The sequence below is a fragment of the Plectropomus leopardus genome, chromosome 13 (assembly GCF_008729295.1).
Source record: "Plectropomus leopardus isolate mb chromosome 13, YSFRI_Pleo_2.0, whole genome shotgun sequence".
In the NCBI taxonomy this organism is placed as follows: domain Eukaryota; kingdom Metazoa; phylum Chordata; class Actinopteri; order Perciformes; family Serranidae; genus Plectropomus; species Plectropomus leopardus.
Genome location: NC_056475.1, coordinates 4258553 through 4279086, shown reverse-complemented (window position 1 = coordinate 4279086; position 20534 = coordinate 4258553). Strand labels below are relative to the sequence as shown.

Genomic DNA, 20534 nt, shown 5'->3' with positions numbered 1-20534 from the left:
ATGAATAAATAAGAAATTATATATATAATTATATTAATGTAAAATATTTTTAAAACTTATATTTTGAAAAGGCATTTTCTACGCAGAGCGATACGAGTGTGTGTAACATCAAAACAGACAATATAAGTTAAAAAACCTGTACATTTCTGTGAGAATTTCGCTGTATTTTTGTTACAGCGTACATAAAATATACCTCGTTAAAAACACAAGACGTTAGAAAAACACGAATCAGGAGCCTGTTTTGAGCCTCGCGGTTCGCCGTAGCGTGTCTTGTTGTCATCATTGCCTCATCTTCCCGTCCCGTTTGTAGCAAACATTAGCTTTAGCCTTAGCTTTTGTAACAATGTCTCCGTGGTCAGTTCGCACGCATTTCATCTGAAAGCAGGTTCACATTTACAATAACATTATTTTGTGTTTTATTATACTGTAATACGCAGTGTGGGATAGGCCCCGCCCTCCGCGGAGGTAAACAAAATATATCTTCGTCACTGATCGAGCTGCCACCATCACCCGAGCTGTCTCCTGTTAATGGAAATAAACATCGTCTCGTCATGAATTGTCGATCAGAAGTCCTCGAAGTGACCGTGGAGGCGAGGCAGGTGGAAGAGGCCATGCTGTCTTTGCTGCACACCATCTTACTGCACCGCAGCACCGGGAAGTTTCACTACAAAAAGGAGGGCACCTACTCCATAGGTACCGTGGGGACACTGGACATCGACTGTGACTTCATCGATTTCACCTTCGTCAGGGTGTCCTCAGAGGAGCTGGACAGGGTCATCAGGAAAGCTGTGTCAGAGTTCAAGGTAACTGTGTGATTGTTGACTGTCATGCACATGCAGGCCTGTAATTTGACTAGTTTTACGACATGTTTTGGTTGGATAAGATCAGACTTTATTGTCTCCCTTGGGAGAAATTTGTCCAGGCTTACAGTTTAATAACGACGTACAGGGTAACCCCTGGATGTGTGCACCCCAAGTGTATTGCACAATGCCCCTAGACCCAAGTTTTCTAGAGTAATTGCAAGTCCTATACACAATTACTGCACAAGTGCCCTACATGAGGTTAACCCTCTGAAATCACAGCAAATGTGGATTTCTTTCAAAAACATGGTAGGAAGGTGATGAGTAACTTAACAACATATGGCCCCAAAATTAGCAAGAAATCAGTTAAAAGAAACAAAATTACTCAAAATTAATCAAAACACACACAATTGTAAAATATAGTTTAAAGTATTATTTTCTGTCAATTGAGGCATTGAAAGGGTTAATGCATAAATGCCCAGCATCAAGTTATTTCACAGATGCCCTACACCAGTGATACTCAACTTATGGCATGTGGGCCAAATCTGGCCCACAGTAGAGTGCCGAGTGGCCCCCTCAACCGTTTTTTAATTCACAAAGAAAATAAATTGATTCCCGCTGGGATTTTTTCTCTGTGCTTTTAATGTAAATAAGGTGCCAGTGTGCATAAAAATACATAATAAAAAAGAACTTTTTATATATTAGAATAAAAGTGCCAGTCCAGGCTCAGCCCTGAATGTCCCAAAATCCTAGAAACATCCTTGTGTACATTTAATCTGTGCAGTAGTGATCTGAATATAACAGTCAGGTTAGATAGTCACCGTGAGCTTTTGCAGAACATGCGGGCGTGGAGTAATTCTTGAACAGACATACTCAAAATGAAAAAAGAAAAATAATCAAAATGAATACCTGCTTGTATATTGTTACCTCCCCATCAATAACAACTGTGCCGTGGTTACAGGATGCTTTGAGCAACTCTGGCAGCGATGGCATGGGCCAAATCTCTCTGGAGTTTTACCAGAAGAAGAAATCCCGCTGGCCTTTCTCCGATGAGTGCATTCCCTGGGAAGTGTGGAGCATCAAGGTCAACGTCGTCAACCTGGCCAACGAGCAGGAGAGGCAGATCTGCAGGGAGAAAGTGGGCGAGAAGCTGGGCGAGAAGGTCATCAATGTGGTGGAGGTCATAAACCGCCACGAGTACCTGCCAAAGATGCCCACCCAGTCTGAAGTGGACAATGTTTTTGACACCAGTCTCAAGGATGTGCAGCCGTACCTTTACAAAATCACGTACCAGATCACAGACTCTCTGGGCACCTCTGTAAGCACGACGATGAGGAGGCTGATCAAGGACACTCTGGCACTGTGAGGACAACACAGAGAGAAGAAAGATCTAGAAGATTTGATCCATAATTGTATATTTAGTCATAACTGACACCTGATTTAATGCTAAAACACACAATTTGACAACTGCACTGCTGCTACAATGAAGCCCACAATCAGGCATTTCTTTCATGTCTCTGCTGCGATTTTGGTATTGTTTGTACCTAATGATTCTTGATTGTGTAATGTCAATTTAACCCTTTAAAACCTGAGCAAATTGGCTTTATTTCTTCTAAAAACAAGGGAAGAAGGCAAGTGCAACAAAAGAATAAATTACTCCAACATTTAAAGAAACTGAAAGTACAAGAAAAAAGGAAAAAATAATAAAGAAAATTAATAATTAAAAAAAACAACAACAAGGAAATGACCTGGTAAAAGTGCTTAAAAATTCAAAAAAAAATTGTAACATAATGTTAAATATGATTACGATCCTTTCTTTTCTTTTTTTCCCAAAACTTTTTTCTTACCTTTTAAAATAATTTTCTACATCTATTAATTTCTCACAAGTTGTGAAATATTTTGATGAAGTCTTGTGTGTGTGTATGTGTTTTTTTTAAGAAATTGCACCAATTTGCTTCAGGTTCAAAGGTTTAAATACTTGTGAAAAGCATCTAAAAGCGGCACAAGAAAAGTATGTCACTATAGGTTTCAAAGGGTTAAAAGATATTTTGCTTTTTAACTCTACTCTTTCCAAATCACCTTTATTTTCCACCATCTAGAAATGCAACTTCATTACAATAGCAAGTAACACTATATATAAGTTAAATTCTCAAAAAAAAAGTTGTTTTGCAATAATTTCAAATGTAAATTACTGTTTATCTTTGACAATAAATGTTGTTCATTGCCACTGATGGTACTTTCAGTCTACATTCACAGCTCTTTCCGTCTAAAAATTGATAAAAACAACTGATAGATGAAAACAACTGCTGGCAAAGGGAAACTCATAAAATAAGATGAAATCAGTTTTTTTTTCTTCATGCAAAAGATGTGGCGGAGTTTGCGAGCAGGTTTCCTCATCTGCGCGAAAACTTCCTCTCTGCGCACAGTTTGACGGAGTGTGTGACCTTACACACGGGTAGGACAGGATTTCCAGTTTGCCATTTTTCCAAATTAAAGCAAACACCTCCTAAGTTCAGTCCGGAGTTCCCAGCCAGAAGTGGTCACGGTGGCCCGCAGCTTGAAAAACATCCCCTTGGCTCGGCGTCGTCTGCCAACAGGATAACGCGTGTGTCCGCTCTCACATGCTTTTACTCGCACAGGTAGAGGAATCGACAGTCACGGCGATGACACCAACAACTGGCTGTTCATTATCTGTGCGGGTGAGCAAAGGAAAGCTTATGCAACGCCTTTATGTGCAACACAAGGTCAAACACTCACAGTAGGTGAGGGGTTATAGATATTTGAGATTTGGGAACAAATGGCAAAATGTTCTTTTACCCTAAATTACCTAAATTATTTCCAATCATGTCAATACTGCACAAAGACCCTCTTATATCTGCTTTGAAGTACTGAGGCACTATGCTATGGAGGACAAAATATGACTTAAGTTTCAATAAATAAACAATTGAATGTGTAAATAAATAAATAGTTATGCAAATAAATAATTATAGAAATAAATACATGTATATATAAATGCAGGAATATATATATGTGGAAATATGTAATTAAATGTACAAATAAATACAGAGAGAGATAAATGGGTTAATAAATAATACCTGAATAAATAAATACCTGAAAAAATACACACAGAAACAATTAATTAAATGTGCAAATAAATACACAAATGGATAAATATGGAAATAAATAAATAGATAAACAAAAAAATAAAAAATAAATATGGAAATGAATATGAAAATATTAAATGTACAAACAGGACATAAAATATTTATTTCTACATTGTTGTACTACTTATACTCATTTCTGTATTTCTCTATCTGTACATTAGTGCAGTAGGAGGTCTTAATCTCTGCATTTCCTTTTTTATTTAATATTTTCTGTATCTATTTATACATTTTTAAAAATGACGTTGTTACTTGTGTCATTTTCATCCTCCATAGTATGCTAAAGTAAAAATAGAGTTTACTGGCCAAGAAAACACAGTAAACCCAGAAAGTGGATATGGTCTGAGTAATGAAAATGTAACGAAATGCTTTCTGAGTGAGCTTTAAATGAGCTGTGGGCCACGGTATATTTGACTAAATAATTTAAATGCCACAAATGGTTGTATATATATACTCCATTGTTACTCTTTATTACAGAAATGAAGCACAAAAACTGTAGAAAAACCTAAACACAAAACAGCTGCAAGTTTCCAAAAAGCAACAATAATGCAACCAATGCTGATACAAATATTCATTATTGCAGTGAGAGCACAGGAATACTAAAAAGATAAAACTTTTTTGTTTACTAACAAAATCGGTACAAAATCGAGGATACAAACACTTCCATGTACACAAGTCTAATCATCTCTGTGAAACTTTCAGAAAGTCTTTATCACAAGAAATTAAGAGCACTATTATCAATACAGAATTTCCCCAAAGAATTTAACATCACAATGCAGCTCGCGTCGCTCATTTCGAGGAAAACAAAATTCCCATAGTCTCTGCGGAGCACTCTTTGAATGCAACATCTCCCAAATAGTAGCGATCATAATAATTTATGACGAAGGTCTAATCCATCAAGCCAAAGCAGAAGTATATACTTGTACAAGAATACAATTGTGAAACAACTGGAATACAATCAACACAATCTTTAATAATAGATCTTTAGGAAGCAGGAACACTTTCTCACCATTCGTAGAGTAAAAGATTTGCTTTCTTGTGCCTCCTTCCTCTTGAAAAGCCTGAGTCGTAAGTCATCTGTTGTGCTTTCATGTAAAATTATGTCAACACAATATTTTCAAAGTTGCATAAGGCCATCGAAGCATCGTAAAGCTTGGTTAATTACCACACTGGTGTTGCACTGGGGTGGTGGACTTCAGTGATTCATAAAATTATGACAATGTCTTATATGTAACACAATATTATCATCATATTTACCATTTCAGAATAAGTTGCGTTAATATAATGCCGTGTGCCTTCTTAAAAACATTCTTCTGAAAGCTTGGTTGCTATAAATATTCCTGGTTGATTTCTAACATACTTGAATGATTTTCTGTAGTATTTAGGATTCTGTCAAATCAACACAGCCCATTATTTTCACTGACAATATCATTACTAAGCTGATCTGAGCACCTTTCACATCTTTATTTCAGTGATTCTTCCTGATCATTTATCTGTGAAAAAAAAACAAAGTTTTCAAATCTCATGATTGATGACTGCACTGTCTCATTTATTTGTATGCAAAAAAACATGATTCACCAGGCTCATAGTTAGGAAGATAAATTTAAACTACTGAATGAAGGCTGTAGGCAATAAATCCAGACTGCATACTGAAATGTTAGACTTAAAGCAGGTATCTGAGGTGTGTTTGTGATTCATCATACTGCAGGTCTTGTTCAATCAGCCCGTCACTCAAAATTAGGCAAAGACTAAAAATGAGAGATCTAATGCAAAGGAATGAAGAAGAAACAAAGCAATTAGGGGCCTATTTATCATCTATACCTCTGCTCAGTGAAATGATCCGAGCAACGATTTTGGGCGACCTCTAACTGAAACTGCTGAACAAAGTGCATATTGAAAACATTGTCGAGGCCACCAATATTATCTTAAGGGATGCCACTCACACCAAGAAACAGATCCGATACAAAAGCAAAAAAGCACTAATCTTAAATTCTCCTGCAGCCTCCAAAAGTTTGAAGCACTTTTTTCACACTTTGAGAAAACAATGTATATAGCTGTCGCTTTTAAAGGAGCAGTGTGCACAATTTAGGGGGATTTTGTGGCATCTAGTGATGCAGATTACAAACAGTTTAAACTTCTCCCGGTTAAAATTCCTTCAGTTTTTTGCTGCTTCTAAATGAGCCTGAAACAGCCGCCCACAGACGCCATGATAAATATGACCACCTTGGGGTATTATGTTGTACTCACTGTTTTTGTCTGATGATCCAACAAGCTTACGGTGTCAATTGATTTGTCAAAACGAAATAAAAAAAACAAAAACAAACATTCCCCTGAAATTAACGGGCCTTTATGAAAACACATCTCAAATCAATGGGGCAATAAATACGGAAGCCCTGAGGGGCAAGTGAGAATTTTTTTCTTCTGGTGGTCCATTTTCTAAGTCCAAAAAATGTTTTTTCATGTGTGAATAGAGAATGTGTTTGGCAAGATTTTTTTTCTGGAGGGCAAAAAAATAAAAAAAAAATAAAATTTTCTCACCCCCAAAATTTTTTTTCTTGCCCAAAAAACATTTTTTTTTCTAGAAAAAACATTTTTTTTTCTTGCCAAAATTTTTTAAACTCTATTTCACACATGAAAAAGATTTTTTTTGGACTTAGAAAATGCACCATCAGAAAAAAGCCCCTAAGGGCTTCCGTAAATAAAGTAATTCTTTAATGATAAAACTAAGATTTTAACAAACACACAGCAGTCGTAGACTGTATTATCTTGGCCCTTTTCCCTGCATGACTAATTTTGCACACCAGCCTTTAATGACAGGATCCTGAGATGCCAGGTCAGGTTACTCAAAAAAAGGGGAAATTATTAGGATTTGCTAGAAACTGCTCTGACAGTGTTTGTGTCTACAAAGGTCTCTTAAAGAAAAAATAAGACCAGGTCATTTAAACTGAAAAAAGGAATAAAGGAGTTAAAAGTTAAAATGCTGTTTGACATGTTGGAGTGTCCTCAACATTTTTTCTAATGACTTAAGATCAAGACGTTCAGGAGGTTTTAACCAGGAGCCAAATTATCTGCAGAGGTCTCTTCCTCTCAAACAAAAAAAAGACCTAGTTATTAAAACCAGTAAAAACTCTTTTAAAGCAATTTCACTTTTTTTTTTTTTTTTTTTTTTTGATGAAGCTGTTTGGCCTGTCAGAGATCGGCTGCTAGCACAGAATCTGCTTATTTTTTCTCACCTTTTTTCTCCAATAACTTCAAACCTTCAAAAAAAAAAAACACTGAATAAAGAGATTTTTACATTACAAATTAGTGTTTATAGTTGCTGTTTGGCATGCTGGAGATGGGCCTGCTAACAAATTTTTTCTTTGATAACTGAAAATCCAGACGTTTCAGGAGGCTGTCACCATGAGCCAAATTATCCAGAGGTCTCTTCCTCTCCAAAACTGACAGGGGGATTTAAATCACTAAAAAACACAGTTTCATGAAAAACAAAAAAACATGGCGGTGCAACATGATAGACTCCGTGGGTGAGAACCCACTCCCTATGTCGCAAAAAACCCCCAAAAATTCTTATTTTCTGGAGATTTTACTCTCGAGAAAACATACTTACCCTATTCCCGCCAATATATCCCCCTAAAATCTTCACACTGGACCTTTAACTTCATTATGGTACCACTGAAGTAACGAGATGCAACTCTATACCTTGTTTTCTCAAAACACCTAGATAGATTAATACAGGTAGACAACTAAAAGAGGTTTAAAATAGATAAATGCTTGAAGTTCATTTTGAAAATAAACCAGTAATAATCATCTCTCTTTCACAGAGGAATCTAGCACTTGATTGCACATTCACGTTTTAATCTCTAATAAACACGGCCACTTCAATATATATGACATTGGAGGCAAGCAAATACGCTATACATTCAAAGTCTTCCGTTCATAGGCTGAGGTGTCTGATTCTAATATTAAATTGTCTCTTGAGAGAGAAATGCACTACTTTTTTGTGATGCTTACACGTGGCTGTGGCTCTGCTCGTGGCTCCAGAGACTGAAGGCCGTCTTGAAGGTCCTGTGACAGAGTTTACACATGTACTGCCTCTTAAACGTCAGCGCAGAGAGGGACGGCGCGTGGTAAAAGAGCGTGTCTGATTCCTGAGGGCCACCTGGGTTCTCCATGCTGTTTGACCTTGACAGAGGGCTGTGGCTGCTGGCTTGCCGCTCCAGTTCGGGCCTCTTCGTCTTGGATGAGCTACAGGGCTCTGGGCTGCTGGACTCCTCTGCGATTGTTGTGGCGGCTGGCGCAGTCTGGGTGGATTTGAGCACGGAGGCCTGCGGGGGAGGGCGCTCAGAGTTTTGAGGGGTCGTGGGAGGGGAGGGAGACAAAGGTGAGGGGTGTCTGTCGATCTCTTTGGCTCCAGGTTCGTTAGCGGTCGACATGTGAGACTGGAAGTGGCTCCAAAGGCGGAAGTTGGTCCTGAAGGCTTTGTTGCAGATGTGACAGATGAAAGGTTTAATGTGGCATAGCAGCTCCTGGTGGCGTTCCAGGTCTTTGCGAGAGCTGAAAAGGTTTCCGCATTTCTCGCATGGCCACACGCCGGGTTCCTCGGGCCCAGTTTTGGCAGCCTCTGTGTTTTCCATCTCACTCACAGCCTCCTCTAACGGCTCCTCTTTTACCACCAGCTTGCCATGATGGCCCATGCTCAGGTCCTCAGGCACATAGGAGGAGTCTTCTGAGTCGTACATGGGCGGACCTGAGGAGTCACTGTAGGCGATGTTCTCTCTTGAGCTCCCGGGTGCTAGAGGCTCATCGCTGTAATGCTCCTCCCCGAGCATCTCAGACACCTCCTCGCTGTTCTCTTGCTGCTTCAGGTGCATCTGATCTTTCACCGTCATCATGTTGTGGTTGTGGACCTCCACCTGGTGGCGCCATATGCTGAAGGAGGACTTGAAGGTCCGCATGCATTCCAGGCACGTCAGTTTCTTGTATTTGCAATGCGCCTCGTGGTCCTTCTTGACCGTCGGACTTGAGAATCGGAGGCCGCAGTAGGGGCACACAGTTGCATGTCGGCAGCCCCGCTCGTGGTCGCCCTGCTCAAAGAGTGAAGAGAGCTTCATGTTGCAAAGTCTACAGGAGTAAACACCAGCATCTGCGTCCTTCTGTTGCGTATTCTCATCCTGCTCCTGGTAGACGATGCTCTCGTTCGTAGAGTCCTGGTCGGCCTTTTCAGCAGGATGCGTCCGTAAATGCTGCCTGTACTGCGACTGGAACACGAATACTTTCCCGCAGTACGGACATATGAAGCTGGGTCTTGATCTCTTTTTGGCGAGTGCAGGAGATTGCAAACCCTGCTTATTCCTCTTCAACTTCCACAGCAAGGCTTTCTTTATTTCCCTCTCTCGCACAATATCTATCAACTTCTTTTGAAATTTCTCATCCAGCACCGAGGAGCTGGAGGACGAGGCTGGGTTTTGTACTACACCATGCTGAGTTTGGCAGTGAGTCCACACTTTGAAGTTGGTATGGAAGCGCTTGTGGCAGATGTCGCAAGCATACGGCTTTTCGGGGTTGTGATACATATTTACATGGCGGTGCAGTCCGGCGCTGGACCGGAAAACCTTTAAACAGTTCCAGCATTTAAAAATCTTGTTCTGAGGTGGCTCCCCACTGTTTTCATTCGAGTCGCTGCTGGCACTCTGAGGTACTGTTTCTGACATGTCCTCATCACGTGAGAGGGTATGTTCTTTGAATATTTTGCTCTTCTTGAACGGGTACCGTCTGTTGTCTGGCCTGTCCTTTCTTTTCCCAAAAGAGCTAAAGTCCGGCCTTGAACCTTGGTCGTAATTTGTTTGCAAGTCTTTCAGATTGACTGGCAACGCATCTCCGACTGTGATTCGAATAATGTCCATGGGGTCAGCGAGCGGACTGCTTGGCTCAGCTTTCACACTGACTTCTCTCTCTACCTGAGTTTTTTCATCATACCTGCTGGGGTACTTTGACCTGAGAACCACGGGGGATGTTCTTTTTGAATTGCCGTTGTGAGCAGATGTCTCCGGCCCTTTTGATGCCATTTTAACGACCGACTGTTCGCGATTTTGCAGCTCCTTGAGTTCCAGCGTGGGCGAGAAGACTGGAACTGGGCTGTCCATGGATAATGATCTTCGGAGCAAGCTTTTTATGAGCGGCCCGCTCCTGTCAATGGTCTGGCTCGGCTCAGTCGCCTGACCCGGAAAGGGCACTTTGGTGTGATAGTGGGGGTCCTCGTTCTCCTCCTTCACGTCCTGGTCGGAGCCAGATTGCAGCCTGATGTGCTGCACTTCAGCATCACTGAAAGACACCGATGATGTCAGCTGGGGTCTAACAGACGTGACGTGCGATGAATTCCCTTTCAATATGGAGCTGTATGGATAGGTGGACTTCCTATCAGCAGCTTCACTCTGCTCCGATGATTTCCGGCTGATGGATTCTCTCACTGATTCATATGAGTTGTGTTGAGGCAGAGCCGACTCCCGAGTAGAGAGGGGAGATGACGATCTCGCTGATGTTTTTCTCTGATAACTTGAGCGAGAGGAATGGGTTGTGTCATTCCGGACCCGACGCACAATGACGCTCCTTGTCTGGACATCGTTTTCATCCCCTTCTGAGAACGAGAGCCTTTTTCTGGACACACAGTAGGATGCGTGCGGCCTTGTTGACACAATGTTGGTGAGGAAAGGGATTCCAAGGCTGTAGCCCAGCTCTTGAATGGCTGCCAGGCTGCCTTTATCGACAAAAAGTGAGGAGGAGTAAATGTAATTCAGAACTATCTCGAAGGCGTCAGGCTCGCAGAAGTCCAGGTTTACAACTCTCAGTGACTCTGTGTCCATCCGTGTGAACAGGGACTGGAAATACTCACTGGTGGCAGCCAGAACACTCTTATGGGCCTGGTACCTCTGGTCTGCCACCACCAGGACTACATCACACATCTGACCCCGCAGCCGCTGCTCGTTCAGAACACCCAACACTGACAGGGCATGGGAGGGATTGCTGTAATGCACGAGGCTCTCCATGGCTGAAAGACAAGACAAACAGGATTACATTTTAATGCAGGGATGTAAATATAAACGGTGATCATGAACCCTTTAGAGCCCGCTTTAATATTACACACACTCGTATCGCTCTGTGCACAAAATCAAGCTTTAAATATTGTACATTAAAATGATTTTCTACTTTCACTGAAATAACTTTTTAACTAACATCAGTCCTAATCATAAATATCAGATATTCATTAATTTTAAGACATTTAACCATTTCAATGTCAAGTTTTTGTCATGATGCCACTTAGATGAAAAAAAACCCACCAAAGAATTATTTTCAATATACAACAAGCAAAGTATATCTATATATTTTTATCATCACAGCCTGGGATATGTCAGTGACTTGCAGCAACACTGATTGTGACAGTACACAACAAGGAACCATTTTACTGTCTCATTTTTTAATGACTCAAGCATGTTTTTATCTGAATGTCAACTGTAGTAAAATTATATTACATGATTTTTTAAATCGAAAAACATGCTTCAATTATTCCTTTCATTATTGTATGCAGGCCCAACAACCTCTATCAAAAAGTTATGAGGCAGCATTACTATGCACTATGTTGACCTGGATGGGTAGAGGATAATGCTTACTAATATTTTAGTTAGAAACAATAAAGTTGAGGGGACTACAAATAGGATTTTTAAAAGTGACAGGATCATGGCTCCCTCATCCCAAGTGGCAATTACACCCCTGTCAGTATGCCTGGCTAAGCCTAATGCTGTCTATGACAGCAGCTCTGCAATGAATCATGAGCTCATTAAGGTTTTAATGAAGTTTTTTAAGCTGTTTTAGAGCAGTGTGGATCAACTCTGTGGTCATAACAGAGGCTGAAGTTTGTGTTGCTGCTAGAACATTAATGAAGGTAGCCACTAGTCCTTTTATTTCGTTCTTATTGTTGATTTTTGTTTTTATTATTTTCTTGACAGGACAGGTGGGATTTAGCCATTTCCAATGAGAACATATTAAGTAAAAGGCCCTGAGGACAATCATTCATGGGTTTAGGGGTTAATAGACAAACACCACATTCACCAGTCTATTTAAAGATAGTGATGCTGCAAAGAGGTCTTTAGTCTTTACATGCTTGTGTATAAATTGTGTGTGCTTAAACTAATATTTACAATACACAAGCTGGGTCAGTGCCGTGGGAAGTGGCAACATGTTGTAATTAGGAGGGCCCCCAAACTAAATCCAGTTTAGGGCCTTGAAAGTTGAGGGCTGGCCCTAACTAGGTTTACATACACTGGAGTGCATTTTCATTATCTGGTATATCTGCGTATAGATATGTGTGTGTGTATGTTTGTATGTCTGTGTGAGTAAATATGTAAGTGTATGTATATATGCTAGAGATGAAGTTCACAAATTAATTAACTGACTGGGTGATAGGGGTAGTAAATAATAAGTTTATGCTTCCTCTTACTCCTTTTTGAACATGTAAAATGCAATTTCTTGTTGCTTATTTGAATCTATTCATTTTTTTTTGGCACAAATTATTAATTTTTATTGCTATTTTGCTTATTTTTTATCTTTTTCTGTGTGTTTTTTGTTTCACATGTTCAAAATATTTATATAAAAATAAAAATAAAATAGAATATTTGAACGCATATCAATCACTGACCACAAAGCAAGTATCACATTGTGTAAAAGACCTCACTGGAGTTACCTTAAAACAAGAGGACGTGCATCTACATCTTCTCAAACTGATGTCCATATTTATATTTTCCACAACCCTCGGTGCTCCTTAAAGGCGTTTATTTTGAAAACGGTGACCGGAAGGCATGTTACTGATGTTGGCACTTGCTATAATAAGCTCGTGGTCTCATTCATTCATCAAAAAAACAGCAACAGCTCGGTCGCCTCTTCATCAAAACTTGCAGTCCACGTTTAGCGAGCATTAGGTCGTGTCTATGAGGAAGTCGAGTGAGGCTTTTCGGCATGAGATCATGCACAGAGACGTGGCTCATGACACATAACTTCTCCCCACCGAAATGCCACTTTCAGTTTAGAAAATAGTCACGAGTTATGAGAATGGCTACAGCCGTTCCGCTTTGACGGTAAATGAAGAGGCGGAAAGTTGAGCGCGTATCAATGGACTCCAGCTCGGTAATCCCGGAATGAAAACACAGTCGGTGCAGACAGAAGCTGTTTGAGTGTCGGAGAGGGGGGAGTGAATTAGACCCCTTAACAGCCGCTGGAAGTGGTGTTTTTGTCCTAAATATCGGTTAAACCCGGTCTGACACGGTGTTGTTGTTGCCTGCTAAATAAAAGCTAGTGAGGTTTTACCAGCAGCACGAGCCCCCCTTTCGAGTTACGTCAGGGAGGAAAAGGGAAAAAAGCTTCACCTTAACCGCACTCTGCCAACTATGTTTCACCCTCCCGGTTAATTCTGCTTCCCGTTAAGTTTCCCGGTCTGTCTACACTTACCCTGCCCGTCGTGAACACGGTATTTCCTCCTCACGGCCGCGACTTTATTCAGTGTTGTGTGGATTTCTGCGCGCTGGTCGTGATTCCATCCATCTTGAATTTGACGTCATCCCACACCAGGGATGAGGTCATCGCAAAGAACGCTCGTCACGTGCACCGCGCTCTGATTGGCTTGTGAGGGAGCAGGGGGAGGGGCAAACGGAAGACTTGACACTGAAGCTAATTTAAAGAGATAGGTCATATTTTTCCATATTTGCTGTCACATTTTCACGTTTTTTTGTGATGGCTGGAGGTTGCTGACTTAATTTACAGTCTGTATTGTATGAGAGCACTGTTATACATTGTTCTGACATGTATGAAAGGTGCTAAACAAATAATAATAATAATAATAATAATAATAATAATAATAACAATAACAACAATAACAACAATAGTTATAATAATAATTATTATTATTTTTCGAGTAGTTTATTATTATTGTTGATAAACTTTGTTTAAAAAATGACCAATAAATCGCATTTTGGTTTATTTTCACAGTTGTTGTGACTGCTGAAAGTTGCTAACTGAATTTAGGCAGCAGTTGGCTGGCTGTTTTTTTAAATTATTTTCAAGTTGTTTAAATTAAGTGGGCACGATAGTAAGTTTATAGCTCCTGGCTTCCTTTTAGGTCACATGTGTTCCAGTAAAAGTTAAGGGTGGGGAGAAGTTATTGTTTATTTACTTAAGTTTGATGTTAAAAAAAAAGCCCAAGACCTTTTCTCTTAAAGTGTATACATTTCAAATAGGCCTAACCAGCGCAATTTATGATCTAGCAAATCAAAATATATGATCATGTCGTTTTTAAAGGGGAACACCACCTGAAGTCAGAGTTCCAATTTCCAGGTCATAGGGTAATTTAATCAATATTTGTGAACATGAGCTTCTCTCTCAAAGGCAGAAATCGAGTCTCAAAGTTGTGATGTCATAAATTTTGTGGGTCCCATTATTATTATTATTATTATTATTATTATTATTATTATTATTATTATTATTATTATTATTATATCAAATGTGAGATTTTACACTATACAGTATTTGGATTTGGGAGGAAGTTGTTCATTATTTCGCTAATATGTTTACCTTATACTAAAGAAATAACATGTATTAATTTTAGAAATGGATGTAGTTTCCCTATAACACCTGTTTCATGTATCTAACAAGAGAGTAGTTGTATCCAGTAGGTTTAAAGTGTGAGGTACAAATTTAAGATGCCTGTAACTGCACTCCCCCCTAACCCCAATGAAACCAATTAGGTCTGTGACTGAATGGATGTCACTATAGCATGGCAGTGGGTTTGTGTCATTACTGGCATTCAGTGGGGACTTGTTGCCATGTTTATTTGGCCTACAGGCCTGTTCTGGGAAAGCCTTGTCAGCTACAGTACCTGGCGACAGTCTCATGATCCAATCAGGTGGTTTGGCATTGAAGTTGAAAAACGTTCAGTCTGGCATCAAACCATTGAGGTGGTGTATTTTATTTTGTGATGTTAGTGTACTGAATGTATATTTTGACTTCAGTTTACTCGGTCTGCAGTTCCCGACATGCACACACTCCAGTGTGTCAGCATGTACCGAGTCATTATCACTTAATGACTGAGGGAAGTTTAATCAGGCACATTTTCACACCTCATTACTATAAAAGGCATTACATTAATCATTACATTTACAAAGACTTGTATAATTTTCTTCTACACAATATGAACCTATGTTCACATTCATAATGTCAACATGATGACAAAATCGTCTTTTTTAAAAACATATCTTAGATAGCCAAAGCACCCCAATGTCCCTTCATATAAAAAGCGAGAACACGTGTGGGGAAATTGCTGTACCTGACATTAATGGCTGACAGGCTGTTAATGCCAGCAGCATAGCAAGCACTGCCATGGTTACCTGTGTGCAAACCGAGTCATTAGGGACTTTGACTCCTCCCATCCTGCATCTCTTTCTCTCTGGCATCACAAACATGTTTACTGCCACCGCCAAAGTAAAATGACAACTTGTTCATTGTGCAAAAATAAAAGTGAGGCCTGCGGCTTCCCTGTGAAAATCATATGAACTAAAGGCTTTTCTCTGTGTAACATACTGACTCACCATCTTGTCACGCTGCCATACTTCACAGAAATGCAAGGTATCAAAATTGTCTGAATTTTTTATATATCCTTGCAAAGATTAGTGTAATTTGACCACACTGACAAATCCAACTCCAAATATTCTTACCTGCCGGCTGTCGTGATTTTGTGGTCCATGAGGGACTGATGGTGCAACGAGGGGAGGAGAAAACACACAGCCACAGAGGATTTAGTCTTTGAGTACGCCCCCGAACAGTGAGCATCTCAAAGAGAGACAAGCACGTACAATGTGGTCGTCGTTAAATATAAATGGTTGAGATTCTGATCTGTGAAAAATGAGTTGGATGCTCTCCATCTGGGTGGCGACGGCCCTGCTGGCTCTCTGTAGGGGACAAAACACTGTGCATCAAGGTAGGCCTCGCTGCAGATTAACATGAAATTTGATGTATATGCCACAGCAGAATATTGGCATTTATGTGGATTTATAATTATTGCATTGCCTGCTTTTATTTGTTTTTAACATTTTTAATGTCATCGTTGATAGACGCGTATTATGTAGGGTGAAGTCAGGTAATTTGGGACATCAGGTAAAATGGGACAAAGACGGTTTTACATCTTGGGCTCTTTAAATATTAGCAGTCAGTCACCAAACATGCTCTTGAGTAGTTGCTGCAAATGTGCTTTACATAAAAAAAAATGTATTGGTCTGAGATAACTAACAAAAATGGTTGTCAGATGTTGCATTTTATCAACCATTTAACCCCTGGATTAACATCAGTTTTCTTGTGCTCCGTTCTGACACCTCTCACAGGCGTTTTTAATTATCAAATTAAGAAGTTGTCAAATAATTGGGGAAAAATATAAAGAAAACTATATTTCTATTTATAATGATTATATTTCTAAAATCAGACTATAGCAATATATATATTTATTTATATGTATTATTTTTCTGAGCACCTTTTCCTGGTCATTTCCTTTTTTTTATTCTTTTACTTTCTTGTTTTGCTTATTTCAGGTAATTTTCTTGTAACTTTTTTTTTAGTAATTTCTTGCTATTTTTGGGTTTTTTGTTGTTAAGTTGCTAAATGCCTTCTGTCCATGTCTTTGAAAGAAATCAAGCCAGTTTACATATGTAATGTATTCAGGTAAAATAGGACTGAAACTTGAGCTAAAATGGGACATTTTTCTAAATTGAAATCAGCATGTTTTTAAGTTTCCGGGTGCCATAAAATCATGAATTATACTGTTTTGTGCCATCTTGTAATATTGCAGATATTTTTAGTATTTTTGTCACTTAAAAAATATTTAAGATGATGTGATATAATATGATGCAATGCGGTGTGGCGCAGCGCAATATGATATGTTACAATATATGGTATGATACAATATACTTTATTGTCCCTATAGAGATGTTTGTCATGGACTCAGATGCTGCGCCCATAAATGCCTTTATCTTTACAATAACAGACCAAATTGCACATAAAAAATATTGCACATACATTGCACATAACATATATTGCACACACCCAGTGGTAAAATATCATGAAATATCATGATCATTTTGTATGTGCAGTTTGGATTATTTGCAATTTATTGGTGTTGTTTGATACAGTTGGTGCTGTTTTGTTCATATGTAGTTGGTTTTATTGTAACTGTAAAGGCATTTATGGGCACAGCATCTGAGACCAAGACAAATTTTCCTAGTGGGACAGTAAACTATATCGTATCGCATCGCATCGCATCGCATCGCATCGCATCGCATCGCATCGCATCGTATCATCTTAAATATTTTTGATGCAGTAAGTCCATGACAGCCACAATAGTCTACAATAACACACGTGCAAGCACACACACATGTCCATTGTAGACAATAAAGTACCAAGGAAACTGGCAGCGGGAGACGTTTTTTAATGAATAGCCAAAGGTTACATGAATGATTTAATGAATAATGACTTAACTGATAAGTGGGTTTAATCATTAAGAAAAAAATGAACAAGCATGATTGTTCCATTTTACCTGAACATGTCATCAGAGTGAGGTAGGGGTTCTCGGTGTGTTTGATGTCCAAGTTTCTCAAATAATTAGCTTGGCAACTTATTTTTTTTAAATGGAAATATAGCAGAAACCTATAGCAAGCTTTGACAATAACACTTCAGTGTCTCACATTACCTGACTTCATCCTTAGTCAAAATCACAAAGCAATGTAAATTTGAAATGTAAATTCTAATGTCATTCTGCAGCCAGAGACTAATTACCATGGTAACCAAGAGTAAAATTGACAAGATGTATTTTATTCTAGGGAATAGCCTGTCTGCATCTGGCTACCATCTGCGCACTCACAATGAGAAGAGGAACGTGAGCGTCCTGGCGATGCACGCAGTCCCCTATTCTGTGACAAAGAAATGTGGCGACTGGCTCCTCACGAAGATGTGCACAGTCACTGTTTACCAGATGACCTATCAGACTGAGCTAAGGACAGTGATGGAGCAGGTGACCAGATGCCGTGACGGCTATGAACAAGTTGGTCGTTACTGCGCCCTGCGTGAGTGTCCCGCCCAGATATATTTATCATTTTGATTATAAAAAAAGTATCAATTATTGTTCATGTTTCATTTTACAAGTGTGAAAATACATGACAACATCACACGCTGTAGACAGACTCAGCCTGACCTGCCAGCATGCTGTACTGTGTGCAAGACACCAGATGGAAGCACAGAAACTGCAGTGCTTCAAATATCTCGCCGCTAATATATGGCCTGTAACATGTTATTTCCTTTGAATGAAGCTGTAAACAGGAGTGTTGAGTTCACTGCCAAGCCAGGATCCTGTCCAACTGCAGATGGACTGCGTCCCAGATCTGAGGACTGTGTGGGGGACATGGACTGCCCAGGCTGGCAGAAATGCTGCCAGAGATCGGGTTGCTTTCTCTGCACTGATCCTGCAAGTTAGTTGCGCTAATTGTTTTTTTCTTTGTTTGTCATTCCAGTATGCAACTTGTATGGTTTCCTGGGTAAAGTCACATGCTCTTACGAATGGGTCACTGGTTTGTAGCCTCGCAGATTGGCCTAGTTTCAAACAGTTCATCAGAGGTGAAGGATTGTTTGTCATGGTCAAAGAACTGAAACTTCACATTAAGCTTTTGTAATCTTAACTGTGTAACCGTGGATTTAAGTTAGAGGCTGAAAGCTAAGCTAACACATGGTGTGACATGAGTCATAAAATTAGTGGTCTGACACAGTGATGTCAGTTACAGCATTATCTACAGTTTGCTAAGGTATGCTAATAACCATCATATGTTCCCCGCTCATACCAGATCACGTAAACCCCCTAAATTAATTAAATCAACCCCTTTGAAACCTGAACGAACATCACTTTTCTTTTGCTGCTTTCAGATGCCTTTCACAAGTATTTTAACCTTTGAACCCTGGGAAAACTAGGTCAATCTCTTTCAGAAATATGGGGAAAAAGGCAATGAGCAAGTTGGTAAGAGATATTTTTCAAATAGCAAGAAATAAGTAGATTAAGAAAATTATTTTTGAAAAATATATTGGAAAAAAGAAAAAAAAATGACAGAAAAACAAAAATATTTTAATTTCTAAATATTTTATTTTATTTTTTTAAAAAATTGACTGTCTCTTACATTGTTTCTCTCCACTAATTGTGAAGTCATTTTCTTGTACCTTTTCCACAAAATTTTGGGGAATTTTTTAAAGCACAAGTTTTTTTGTTTGGTTTTTTTTTTGCTTATTTTCAGTTACATTTAGTTTAACTTTTTTTCAATCTATTTTATTCTACCATTTCTCATTAAATTACTCATTACCCTCTTCCCATGTTTTTGAAAGAAACCAATTTGTATCAAAGGATGAAGGTTCTGGATGTCGAATACTGAACCTTTAATAGTTTAAGGTTCAGCTGCTGTCTCCACTCCAATAGTTTCTGTACAGCCCTTAAATACTGCTATTTATAAATGAGAAAAAACATGAGATTTCTTTGTGATTTGAGTGAACCGACCTATTTAAACCTTTCAGGCTCAGCAAAATATTCTGAGACTGGAGGATACCGTTTTAATGCGACAGTGACAGTGAAGACAGACTACCAGCAACTGATGTCCAATCGAGGAGGACATCTGAATCACTTAAGACTGCTACAAGCAATGGTACAACTAATACTGCTTCTACTGCAGTTTATTAAGACTCCTGCTGCTTATATAATGACACCATGTTGCCAAGACCAGTAGCCAGCTACCAGTACTTGCTCCAGTTATTCCAAGGCATCCACTTGTCTGTTTCTGAGTCATTTCTGATTTTTCTTTTTTAAAATGATTTTTGTGTCTCTGTCTCTAAAAGGTGACTGGAGCTCTGCAGTCTGATGTTTCAGTTTATTACCTCAGCTCACAGCCCGTGCATCCTTACAGAACTGCCACCTCACTTCTGATTGAATGCAACTTCACTCTTTCACTGCACAACATCACGTCAAAGCTGCATCTCCTCCTCAAACACATACAGGAGGTGTCGTCTGTAACTGTGGAGGGTGAGGACACACGCTTGTTCTGTACAGCAGCACTCACATCTTTTTTTTTTCTTCTTTAGAGAAATGACATTCTTGTAGAGTTTTGAGAATGATTCATGTTGCAGAGAACACGGTGTTCAGGAAAGAATGACTCAGTCGCACCACAGTTTCCTTCTCCCACCACTTCTATTTGAGTGACAGTCATCTGTGGGATGTTTCCTGCAATAGCGGAAAATAACACCAGAGCGAGCGCATACACACACTTGTGCATAACACACACACCCACGGATATTAATCATGAATCAGTCGCTCAAAGCACACAGTGACAAGCTCGCCATCAAGTACACACTCAAAACACACATCAAGTCGCCTTCAACATGTTCTTTTACAGATAATTAATGCCATGTGTACGCACAAATTTAATTCATCACTTTATGCCAGTGTGGTAGTGCATTTTTT

The 20534-nt window shown here is 39.4% G+C and overlaps 3 protein-coding genes across 4 annotated transcripts in view; 2 read left to right on the top strand and 1 right to left on the bottom strand.

Moving 5' to 3' along the window:
- Positions 1–204: 204 nt before the first annotated feature.
- atg101 (autophagy related 101) lies at positions 205–2444 on the top strand. The gene is made up of 2 exons (XM_042499454.1): positions 205–803; positions 1762–2444. Exons 1-2 carry the CDS (start codon positions 552–554, stop codon positions 2164–2166), a joined length of 657 nt encoding a protein of 218 aa, XP_042355388.1. The 5' UTR covers positions 205–551; the 3' UTR covers positions 2167–2444.
- Positions 2445–7132: 4688 nt separating this feature from the next.
- zbtb21 (zinc finger and BTB domain containing 21) lies at positions 7133–13537 on the bottom strand. Of its 2 annotated transcripts, none has more exons than XM_042499128.1 (2): positions 13457–13537; positions 7133–11006 (listed from the first exon to the last, which is right to left on the bottom strand). In XM_042499128.1, the coding sequence occupies exon 2, from the start codon at positions 11002–11004 to the stop codon at positions 7969–7971; it is 3036 nt and encodes a 1011-aa protein (XP_042355062.1). In that variant the 5' UTR covers positions 11005–11006; positions 13457–13537; the 3' UTR covers positions 7133–7968. The 2 variants fall into 2 exon arrangements, with proteins under 2 accessions (XP_042355062.1, XP_042355063.1); XM_042499129.1 differs by lacking the exon at positions 13457–13537 and adding an exon at positions 12696–12869.
- Positions 13538–15901: 2364 nt separating this feature from the next.
- umodl1 (uromodulin-like 1) overlaps positions 15902–20534 on the top strand; it is a 15870-nt gene continuing 11237 nt past the window's right edge. The window contains exons 1-5 of the mRNA XM_042499642.1: positions 15902–15977; positions 17866–18108; positions 18352–18510; positions 19595–19722; positions 19913–20096. Of these exons, the coding sequence (XP_042355576.1) occupies positions 15902–15977; positions 17866–18108; positions 18352–18510; positions 19595–19722; positions 19913–20096 (790 nt within the window). The remainder of the gene's footprint in view (positions 15978–17865; positions 18109–18351; positions 18511–19594; positions 19723–19912; positions 20097–20534) is intronic.